Source organism: Vespa crabro, chromosome 2 (assembly GCF_910589235.1).
Source record: "Vespa crabro chromosome 2, iyVesCrab1.2, whole genome shotgun sequence".
Classification (NCBI taxonomy): domain Eukaryota; kingdom Metazoa; phylum Arthropoda; class Insecta; order Hymenoptera; family Vespidae; genus Vespa; species Vespa crabro.
In genome coordinates this window covers 4,046,884-4,058,753 of record NC_060956.1, presented here as the reverse complement: position 1 = coordinate 4,058,753, position 11,870 = coordinate 4,046,884, and the positions used below count along the sequence as shown (strand labels likewise).

Below are 11,870 nucleotides of genomic sequence, written 5' to 3'. Positions count from 1 at the left end.
TCACGTTATCGTATAAAAAAAATCTTCGCCTTTGCCGAATCTCTTTTTTCTTTTTCTTCTTCTTTTTTTTTTTCTTTCTTTTTTTTTCTCTTTTTTTCCCTTTTTTCCTCTCTCACTTATCCCACGATCTTATATCGATCTTATTTGTTCGATCATCTAAACGTAAAGATCATCTAATTGATTATCTTTATCGATATTTATCTATACGATTTAAAGAAAGAAATTATTTATTTATTCATTTATTTATTCATTTATTTATTTATTTATTTATTATTGTTATTATTGTTATTATTATCGAATAAATTTTTATTTTAATTCTCATCATGCCGAACTCTCTCTTTCTCTCTCTCTCTCTTTCTCTCTCTCTCTCTCTCTCTCTCTCTCTCTCTCAATCTAATTGAAGCCGATCACGTTTTATAATCAATGAATTAGTTATTTCAGAATAATCCCATGAAATGTAAAAATCTAAATAAATATGAAAAGGGCTTATTCATGGACTCCCACTATCGTAGTAAAATATTCAAGAAGAAGAGAAGAAAAAGGAGGATCGATCGATCGATCGATTCTCGATACATTGGTGATAGCCAATTCGATTCTGCGGTCAAGGGCAAGACGATCGTCTCGCGATGAATTAAAGTCCCCGTTAAAGCGTTTAAAGTCCTAGGGTATCGTGAAATTTGATCGATTCGTGAAAGATATCGATCGTTTAAAGAGAAACGAAAATACCGGATTCTCTCGTTGAAATTCTCGTTTTTTAAAATCGCACGAACAAGGTTCTAGCTTTTTATTTATATTTTTCTTTTTCTTTTCTTTTCTTTTCTTTTTTTTTGTTTCATATTTCTTCTTTTTTCTCTACGAGAAGAGACGATTTTTTTGGGAAGAAGATGAGATAAAAAAAGAAAAGGAAAAAGAAAAAGAAAAATTTAAGATTCGAAGTGAAGAGATTGTCGAAAAAGAAAAATGGTACAAACAAAAGAAGGTATCAAAATTCGATACCTTCTCATATCAAATGAACACGTTATAAGAGTGAGTAAGCGACGAGAGAGAGAGAGAGAGAGAGAGAGAGAGAGATAGTCTACGTATAAAAAATAATGTTAGATATTTGAAGCCTGTCATTGGAAACTAATGTATTATATTACGTATCGTCACTAACGCGTGTACTTCCGTGTAAGCTTTCTTCTCTTCCTACATCAGCACACGTATGACGTTTTGAGGAAATGTATGCGCATATTAACAGCCCAGCTTAAATACGATATCGTGTCAACCGAGTTGATATCACGGAATTCGAATGCCATAATATCTATTAGTCATAATGAAATATCAAAAAAAAAAGAAAAAAAAAAAATATATATATATATATATATATATATATATATGTACGTATATATAAGGAGAAGAAAAAAATAAATAAAAAATTAAAAAATAATAAAATAAAATAGAAAAAAAGGATAAACCTTTTATCGTAAAAATATTGAAATATTTTCGAGCGATTAATTAAATCCTTAAAAAATTGAACATATTTAAAAATAAATGAGAAATATATATATATATATATATATATATATATATACCACTCTTTTTTTTTATTTTCTCTTTAAAGAAAATTCACAATTTTCATATAAATATACATAACGAGAGAAAGAGAGTGAGAGAGAGAGAATCTGTGTTTCGAAATAGCAGTAGTACAGATCGATTATATTCAGACTCGACGGACAAGCAAACCGAGCGAGAAGACTATAGATATAACGCGAAGAACAAAAAGGTCGTCGTCTACGACAGAGAGAGAAAAAAAGATTTAAAAAAAAAAGGAAAAAGATAAAAAGGAAAAAAAGAAGAAGAAAAGGAAAAGAAAGAAATAGAAAGCAGATATCGTAGAAGGTGAATAAAAAGGGAAAAGGAAAAAACAAAAAAAAAAAAAAAAAAGAAAAGGAGGGAGAAAAGAAATGGGCGGGATGAAAGGGAAAAAGGAAAGAGAGAAGAACGAAAGAAAAAAATAGAGAAGAGAAGGGAAAAGAAATGAAATGAAAATGAAAGGAAAAGAAAAGCCGGGAGAGAAAAGAAATGAGAAGGAAAGAAAATGGAATAAAAAAAAAAAAACTTCGTAGGAGAGTTTATCGAACTATCGATCGATCGAATTGACAAACAGTGGAAAAACAGAATTTCATGACTAGGAAAATAGACGGGGAAAAGAAAAAAATACGTAGAGAAGAGTATGAAGTAGAGAAGAAATAGATGAAGTAGTGGTAGAGGAGGATTAGGGAATAGAGGGGAGTAAAAAAAAGAAAAAAAAGGAAAAGAAATATAAAAAAGAAAAAAGAAAAAGAAAAAAGAAAAGAAAAAAGAAAAAAGATTCTGTTAGATCGGGTTGGTAATCGTAGCTTTGAAGAAGTACAACGATTTCCTGTTTCGATCGGATTCGTCGCGACATTTGCGAATCGTCGACGTTACTTCGTATCTTTTCCAAGAAGATTATGTTGATAGCATTCATTCGCGAATCATTCACAATCCAAAGATGGCCTGGACAGTGGCTTCGCTCGAGACGACGAGGATCGCGAGTCGAGAGGAAAAACAAGCGATGTGAACCAAAGGGGCGGGGGGGGCAGGGCAGGGGCTGGGGCAGGGGGAGGGGGAGGGGGAGAAGGGAGCATCCAGACGGTCAACTCGAACAAAGGAAACTCGACGTATATATTCGCTAGAATAGATATCAAACAAGATATAGCCTATAAACAGTGTCAAAGTTAAACAGGTGTAAATGCATCAAGTAAATTCGTCTCTCTCTCTCTCTCTCTCTCTCTCTCTCTCTCTCTCTATCTCTATCTCCCTCCCTCTCTCTCTCTCTCTCTCTCTCTCTCTCTCTCTCTTCTCAACATACATGCGCAAACGTTTTATGGAGAATACGTGCAACGATTTCCACCTTTTTCCGACTTGTGGTGCAGACGTTGCATCAAGAAAAATGGAATAATTTTTTTTTTGTATTTTTTCTTTTCTTTATCTCTCTCTCTCTCTCTCTCTCTTTTTTTCTCTTCTTGTACTCTTTATTCCATCACTCACGCAAATGAAAATACGATGTTTTTTTAATCGACGTAGTAGAATAATCGACGAGGAAAAATTTTAAATGTGAGAAATTCAAATCGTGGCAATCGATCAAACAAGTGGCAAACATCTGTTTCTATGACCACGTTTATTCTGAACGTTCATGCAGAACGTTGGTGCGTTGTCATATCGACACACTTGGAATAAATTCCTCTTCACGTCTTTCTCTCTCTTTTTTTCCTTCTCTTTTCTCTCTCTCTCTCTCTCTCTCTCTCTCTCTGTCATTCACTCCCACCCTTCCTTCCCTCTCCCCTTTCTCTCTATCTCTTTTTCTATTTAATCTGTGCACGTTGGCTACTTTTTATTTCTTTGAATATTTTGATTGAAGAATAAACCAGAGTCATGAGTAATTCAGAAAGGATTGGAATTGAAGATCGTGAAAGTTCGACGATTATCGACGACGAATTAAAAAATGCAGAAGAAGATGAACCGATGATAGTATTGAAGAACGACAAGGTATGAAAAATGTTTAAAATAATAGATACGATTAGTTCGTTGAATTATTATCGATATATTTCTTTATCGTTAATTATTGTATTAATTTAGATCGTTGAAGAAGAAGAAAATCGTATTGATACAAACGAATCGAAGACCTATCTGATACCTAATTTGATCGAAAGTGAATCTAAGAAAAAAATTATGACGGACGAAAGCGAGAACGATAGTGATTCGGAAGAATATACATTGGTTTTCTATGACAGTGGATCGGACGTTCAAACTGTCATTAATCAGGAAGGAATCATCGAGGACACGTCGAATTCTCTAACGGCATGTGAAAATGCTGATGATCAAAGCAAAATGATTTTGGACGGTTCAAGGATCTTTGAAATAAATGATTCTACGAATGATCCTATTTTAATCAGTGACATTTCAAACGACGTACTTTTACAAGAAAATGACTCGAACGTATTTAATCGTCGAGAAAGTTTTGAGAATCGTTCGAACGATCATTTGAAAGATGACAGTTGTGCCAGTATAGATTTCGGGGAATTGGAAAAATCTTTGGACGTTTTAGAGGTCAATGAAGAAAAAACGTCGATAGATTTTTCGTTTGATTCGGAATTGGATAAAATAATTATGGAGGAAGAGGAACAGGAAGAGGAAGAGGAAGAGGAAGAGAAACAGGAAGAGGAACAGGAAGAGAAAGGAGACAATTTGAAAAAACAAAACGATCTCGTAGAAGTTGGAAAACGATTGGACAAACTGGCCTCGATACTTTTTGAAAATTCTAACGAATTACGTTTCGAAAATTTCGAAAATATGCTGTACTACCTCAACACGAAAGACGTTATAAACATAATGAATATGGAAGGGAAAGGTTCTTCCGGTAGCGATAAGTTCACGGAAAAGATCGAAAAAGATTTCTTTTCAGATTTATCGATTGAACGTGTCGACGAGGAAAACACGAAGAACGAACAGGAAGAATTATTGGAATATTTCGATGCTTTGGACATAAACGAATCTAATATTGACGAAAGGGAAGAAAAATTCGTTGAATTAACAAATGATAATATTTTAGTAGACATGAAAGAAATTCATGCTAAAAAATTGGCTAAATTATTAGATTCTACACGTTACAAATCCGAGGTGGAAGTTAATGAAATTTTGAAAAAAATCAATGAACAAAAAATGAAGATAGAAAATTTGAAAAACGAGTCATTGAAAGATTTAGCCATTGAATTTAATCGTTTCGAAGAATTGTTGACTGAACAAAAGGCAATTGCCGAAATTGAAGATTACGAATTGATCGACGTAAATACAAAATTGGACGTGGACGAATTAGAAGAGAATATTGTTGAAAATCAAAGATCGGTATCGCCATTCATCGAGATGCCTTTAACGAAAAACGAAGTTACAGAAAATTATAGGATAAAAGTGATGGAGAAAGATTTTAAAGATAGGATGATAGACCTGAAAAAAAGGCTGCCCGAAAGTTCGGAAATTTTAAATGAAGGGGATACTGTATCTCATAATGTGAATCTTGAAACTGTAAAGGTAGATGAAAAGATTGTTTTGGATAAAACAATACCGATCGAAATAGAGAAAATAATTGTGAATGAAAGCGACGAAAAATCATTGATAGAATTTATTAATGAAAATTTGATTGATAACATTATCAATTGTAAATTAGATTCTATGATTAATGAGAAAGCTTTGATAGATGTATCGAGTGATACATCGAAATCAAACGTCGATTATCCCGATAACGATATCACGTTAATAATTAAAAAGGAAGATACTAGCACCGATTATGACGAAAATCATGAAACTGATATAGCTAAGGTAACGACCCTAGATCATGAATATAAAAAAGAATCGATAGATGCAAATCAAAATGATATTGATAACAACGATGACATTATAAAAACAAATGTAACATGTAATAATATATCGGAAGACATTGTTCAAGTGGAAATTATCGATGATTTATCATCGTCGAATGAAAATTCACAAGGTCCAATGGATGATAAAACCATTGATAAAGTTGATTCCAACGAATCACTTTTCGCTTATTTAAAGGAAAAAGAGAACAGGCCGTACATCAAAGGCAAAGTTTATGATTACGATGAAAAAAAGCATGGCGTAAGGTAAAAAATATTTGTTATACCATAACGATGGATTATTATTTTTTGTTCCCATTCGATATATCAAATTAATAATTACTAGAATGACGGAGCAGTTTATCAAGAAACATTGTAAAGAACATAAGCTTTATCAGACTCCTTGGTTGAACGACGTCTTATATCTACATTACAAAGGTAAATGTAATGAGGATAAACTTGAATTTGTTTCTTTTTTTTTTTTTTGTTTTCTTCTTTTTTCTTTTTTAATTATTTATTCGGAAGCAAGGCTTCTCGTTTATCGAAAATCTGGAAAAGTACACGGGTTTGAAGACACTTTGGTTGGAGAACAATGGAATTCGTGAAATTGCAAATTTAGAGAATCAAAGTGAACTTAGATGTCTGTATCTTCATCACAATATAATCAGCAAAATTGAAAATTTGGAATACCTAACGAAATTGGACACATTGAACTTGTCCTATAATATGATAACAAAAATTGAAAATCTTGGTAATTCATAAACTCTCATTATTCATATCGATAATGTTATTTTTTTTTTTTTTTTTTTTTTTAAATATTTACACAATGTTTTCAGACAGTCTGAAGTTCTTAAATACGTTGAATTTGTCTTATAATTATTTACAAAGTAGTACGGACATCGAGCATCTCCGATTGTTGGAATATCTATCGATTTTGGATATATCTCATAATCGAATAGATACATTCGATATCGTCGACGTAAGTCGGTTGGATTACATTCGATATGAACAATTAATTTTTAATTTTCAATCAAATATTTAGGTATAACGTTCAGAGGATTTATTTCAGATTCTCGGTGATATGAAATCTTTAAGAGTAATTACTTTGACCGGTAATCCTGTTTTAAAGAATATTAAAATGTATCGAAAGACGATGATTTTAAAGTGTAAGAATCTTCATTATCTGGACGACAGGCCGGTCTTTCCACGAGATCGTGCTTGTGCCGAAGCATGGTAAAATTAGAACAAATGATAAATGATCAAATTCTAGACTGGAGAGTATTTATAATATTTGTTTCCTTTTTTTCTTTATTTTTTCTATTTTTTTATTTTTTTTATTTTTTTTTTTTTTTTGTTAGGATGCGAGGTGGTCCGAAAGAAGAGGCAGCCGAAAGACAACGATGGATTGAGGCAGAACAGAAGAAGATCAACGATAGTGTTATGGGTTGGTATTAGAAAATAAAAATAAGGTATTAGAAATATTATAATGCTTTATAAATAAGTATAGGTTATATAAGTGAAGATGCCTAATAAATAGGTACTATGGATTATAATTAGAATAGATTGATCATTTTTCATACCTTTTTTTTTATATCATTTTATTATTAAAAAAAAAAAATATATATATATATATATGCTTAATTTTATTGTCATTTTACTTTAAAAAGAGAAAACAAAAAAAATATATATATATATAAATATATGACATACACAATAGCAAGATATTATAAGAAAATATTTCCAGCATATACATATATATATTTTTTGTAGCCATCGTTTTGCATACTCAGTTTATTATCGTTTTATTACGAAAATAATGAGAGGGGGAGAAAAAGGAAAAAGAAAAGAAAAAAGGAAAAAAAAAAAAGAAAACATATACTATATTATATTCTCATTATTTTGCATACTTTTCATCATTTGATCGCATCAAATTTCTTCGCTCATGAAAATCGTAAAAACGTTTGGAAGGGATAAAAGAAAGGAAAAAGAAAAAAAAAAAAAAAAAAAGAAACAAAAAGAAAAGAAAGAAAGAAAGAATGAAAGAAAATGATTTCCCATTTAATGACGATAAGTTGTCCAACTGCTTTCACTCATTTAACTTGCATCGATCTTTGTTTACCTCTCAACATGCACACGATCCGCCCTCGAAAGAGTTGATAAACAAAAGAAAGCTTCGCAAACCGGTCGGTAGGCCCGAAAGGGAAGCGGAGATAACTAATAAGAAGAAAACGAATCAACAGGACGACGAAGAAGTCGACAGGGAGAAGTCGCCGATGTGTACGAGCAAGGAACTGGTAAGAACTAGTTTCGTCAAGGTCTGATACAGAATTCGTGCTTCGAATAAGATCATCTTCGCGGTCCACACATCGCGGACTATTGATCATTCACGTTGCGTGAATCTTGTTGCCTGTATGCCCTGTTGCTCTGCCCTGTTCACTCTCCCTCTTTCTCTCCCCCCCCCCCTCTCTCTCTCTCTCTCTCTCTCTCACTCGTTCTCACTCGTTCTCTCTCACACACACTCTCTCTCTCTCTTTCTCTCTGACGAAGCTTAAGCTGGAAGGGAAGAAAAAGTTGAGCGTCTCATCATCTTCGTCTTCGTCTTCGTCCTCATCTTCCCCCACTTATTCCGATGCCGAGCTGGAAAACGACGAAGAAAATAAAAACGGCCGACAAAAAGTAATCGAGGAAAGTGACGGAAACAGGCCATTGGCGGAGGAAGAGAAAAATGCACAACGTAATCTCATCGTACCCTGGAAAACTACTCGGGTAATTTTTGACTTCTTCTTCCTTCTTCTTCTTCTTCTTCTTCTTCTTCTTCTTGTTTAACTTTTCTTTTTTTTTCTTTTTCTTCTTCTTCTTCTTCTTCTTCTTCTTCTTCTTCGTCTATCTTCGACGAATCCAAAACAAATGACACTATGACAAAGACGTGGGTGGAAATTTTCCCTCCCCTCCCGGAGAAATTTTAGATGAACTAATTGACTTCTTTTTCAGGCTAACTTTTCTTTTCTTTTCTTCTTCTTTTTTTTAGGGGGGGGGGGAGGGAAGGGAGGAGGGGTGGGGGATTTTTCCTTCCTTTTTTTTTCTTCTTTTTTTCTTGTATTGCAGATTGTAAAGCCGCAAAAATTTACGAAATTTTTTTTACTATCGTTGAGAAAAAGAAAAAAGAAAAACCAACACAAAAATAAAAAATTCATTTGAGAATTCTCGAAAAAAGAAATAAATTGATTTGTAAGATCGTTTCGGAAATTTTTAACCCAATCTGTATATTTTCATTTGAAACGATATTTATTTTTTTATTTTTCTTTTTTTTTCCTTCTTCAAATATTCACTTCGAAGATCATCGATAAAGATCAGAATCGAGAAATGAATTGTGAGGAGGAAGAAACTTTACGATCGAAGGATTACGTTGCCGGTGATGCTGAGAAAAAGAGATTAGGCAAACAAGTTTTGAATGAACGTAAAAGTCTTGAAGATCCTCTAGGTGGTTACGCTTTGGGTAGAGAGGTCACGGATTATGCGAAAATTATTCTAAAAACAACGGTGGATAAAACGAACGAGGAGCAACAGCCTTGTATATCCGACAAAAAGGAACCTAAACTCGATAACAATGGTAAATTTAATTAACGAAATGTGGTTGTTTTATGCCAATGTACATATTTTTCTTTTTCTTTTCTTTTTTTTTTTTTTTTTTTTATATATAAATGAATTTTTATTACGTCTCATTTATATATTTGAACAATCTATTTGTTTCTTTCTATTTTGTATTCTACATATGTATGCATCTTGTTACACATTTCTTTCAAAATATCTCGTTTTTTCTTTTTTTTTTTCATCAATATATAATTATTATTATCACTTAATTGAATCAGTATTCTCATCAATACTCGATAAATATTTTCTATAATAAATTTTTGAATATATGGAAATATTTTCGATCAATATTTATAATAAAATATCGATAAGTGATTATATATCACCGATCAATATAAATAATTATGTATTGTGATTGCATTCGTATTTATTATTAATATTGATCACCTATTTATATAAAATATTGACGAATTATTATATTTATAAATATTCGCAGTGATTTTTTTTTGTCTTCAATTATATACATTATCATATTTTATTATAAGTATTGACCATTTATTTAAAATATTGATTGGAAATGTTTCAAAATACTAAGATTAATAAATAACAGCGTATAAATTATTTGCGAATAGTGTAAAATTGTTTTGTTTAATTTTCTTTTTTTTTTGCAATAATATTAATTATTATTTAAACAAATATTCGCAATATTATTATTACCATATTTCATATTTTATGTATTTAATATGATATTGTTATTTCAGAAAATGAAAATATTCGAAACACGTTACCTGATGACGCTGCTGCTTTTAACGCATCCTACGATGTTTCAAAATATTCCAACGTAGGAAATTATCAAAGAAAAAATAATAAGAATCCATTGACAGAAAAATTAAGTAGCATTCGTCAAGGTATGAAAGATTTTTGCACTAACGTCGATAAATTCGTCGAGGAGAACAATATCGTAATAAAAAATGGAAACGTCGAAGGATTTTGGAAAGACGATAATATTAATAAAAACAACGATAATCCATCCGTGAGTGTACAACATCAGTCTGATAACGAGAATGATTCTAATAAAGAAATATTCGAAGGATGTTCTATCGACGAAAATAGTAATACAAAAGTGAAAGAGACATTATCGAATGAATTAATTAACTTGATAGATGAAAATCGAGAAATTGTTGAATTAAATATCGATAAAGATCGGAATAATGATAATAAAAATGATAATAAAAATGATTCGTCAGGATCCGAGAGTGTATATGATTTATTGTCTTTAAAAGTTTCACCTAAAATCTTATTAAATACCAATACAACGAAATCGTCCGACGAAATGAGAGACGAGAATAATAAAAATACTAATTGTATGAAATTAATTTCTACGGAAAATGATAAAATTATTACGATCGAAGATAAAGATTTAACGTTAGAAAAATCTAACGTTTCTTTGGCCGTAAAATGTAAGGAACATTTGATGAAACAAGCTAAGACATTTACTCAAAAGAAATCACCATTGCTCGAGGAATGTATCGATAAATTGATTAACGATAATGAACAAGACGATAATAATCGTAAAAAACGTTGGAATTCTTGGTACAATGATTCTCTTTCTAATCCAAGATCAGTTTTCACTGAAGCTTTCGAGAATTTTTATAAAACAAAATCTCCGTCTGATAAAAATATTGGCATGAACGTTGACACGAGAATACGATCGCATTACAGAGATGTTTCAGGTGATATTCCAAAATCTGATCTATGTGCTATTGCCGATCTCGTTAAAAGATCCGAGAACGATGGAAGAAGATACGATCATGCGAATCTTTACAAAGAATTTTGCGAACATTATGAGGAATTGCAAAGTAAACAAAAGTACGCCATAATACCGGATTTTTTAAAGAACGAAAAGGACGATAAGGAACTCGTACGATCTGACGATCGAACTGATGAAAATTCGAATGATAAAAGGGCATTGATCGAAGATATTACGGAACAATCGACGAATTCATTCGAGCTCGAGGATAAAAAGAATTTTGAAGAAATGTGAACAATTTTCGCGGTTTTTTTTTTCTCTTTTTTTTCTTGTTTCGCTTTGCTTTTTTCTCCTTTTGCTTTAATCAATTAATTCTCTTATTAGTTTAATTTGTGTGATCATTGGTTTTTTTTTTTAAACAATAAATATATATATATATATATATATATATATCCTTCGTGATACAAAGACATTTGGACATTTTTTTTCTTTTCTTCGAATTACAACAACAAATTTAACAATAAAAGCAGACGACAAAATTTTGGACAATACCAAAAAAGACGGGCCTCCTGCTACGTACAGTTTATTTTTCTTTTTTTTCTCTCTCTGCTTTTTTCTTTTGCTGCTTTTCCTTTCTTTGCTTGTGTTTTTTGTTTTTTTTTTGTTCACTCTCACATCGATAATATAACGATGAGAATAATGATGATAATAATGATAATAATAATAATAATAATAATAATAATAATAATAAAATTAAAAAATAATAATACGTCGATAATAATAACAATGATGATAATGATAACGATATAATAATGATGAGGAATGAAACGAATGTTTGTACTCGATTGTAATAATTCATTAATTATTATGTATAATACCAATCGTTTGGAAACAAACGATAATTAGTTCGCTTATTACATATATACATACATTAAATATATATATATATATATATTTAATGTATGTATATATTTAATAAGACAATGCAATGGAAAAAAAATGATGGATTTTCTTCCTTCGTATTTAATAGAATCGATTATTTCTTTTCGATATTTCAAAACGTTCGAAAGCTTTCCGATTTATTTGTCATGTATTAGTGCAAATATACATAATAT

General features: G+C 31.2%; 2 protein-coding genes across 2 annotated transcripts; both read left to right on the top strand.

Moving 5' to 3' along the window:
* The first annotated feature begins 3,652 nt into the window (after positions 1 to 3,652).
* LOC124421851 (gelsolin-related protein of 125 kDa) lies at positions 3,653 to 7,067 on the top strand. Its single transcript, XM_046957511.1, has 5 exons — positions 3,653 to 5,681; positions 5,761 to 5,852; positions 5,944 to 6,165; positions 6,251 to 6,393; positions 6,484 to 7,067. The coding sequence occupies exons 1-5, from the start codon at positions 3,733 to 3,735 to the stop codon at positions 6,649 to 6,651; spliced, it is 2,574 nt and encodes an 857-aa protein (XP_046813467.1). The 5' UTR covers positions 3,653 to 3,732; the 3' UTR covers positions 6,652 to 7,067.
* A 15-nt stretch (positions 7,068 to 7,082) lies between these two features.
* On the top strand, positions 7,083 to 11,458 carry LOC124421850 (GATOR complex protein WDR24-like). The gene is made up of 4 exons (XM_046957510.1): positions 7,083 to 7,708; positions 7,962 to 8,180; positions 8,751 to 9,024; positions 9,767 to 11,458. Exons 1-4 carry the CDS (start codon positions 7,451 to 7,453, stop codon positions 11,047 to 11,049), a joined length of 2,034 nt encoding a protein of 677 aa, XP_046813466.1. The 5' UTR covers positions 7,083 to 7,450; the 3' UTR covers positions 11,050 to 11,458.
* Positions 11,459 to 11,870: the final 412 nt, after the last annotated feature.

Coding starts and splice junctions, on each gene's coding strand:
- LOC124421851 (XM_046957511.1), top strand. CDS start 3,733: ATGACGGACGAAAGCGAGAACGATAGTGATTCGGAAGAATATACATTG. Junction 6,166..6,250: donor AACAAAAATTGAAAATCTTG/GTAATTCATAAA, acceptor CAATGTTTTCAG/ACAGTCTGAAGTTCTTAAAT. Junction 6,394..6,483: donor ATACATTCGATATCGTCGAC/GTAAGTCGGTTG, acceptor GATTTATTTCAG/ATTCTCGGTGATATGAAATC.
- LOC124421850 (XM_046957510.1), top strand. CDS start 7,451: ATGAAAGAAAATGATTTCCCATTTAATGACGATAAGTTGTCCAACTGC. Junction 7,709..7,961: donor TGTGTACGAGCAAGGAACTG/GTAAGAACTAGT, acceptor TCTCTGACGAAG/CTTAAGCTGGAAGGGAAGAA. Junction 9,025..9,766: donor ACCTAAACTCGATAACAATG/GTAAATTTAATT, acceptor TTGTTATTTCAG/AAAATGAAAATATTCGAAAC.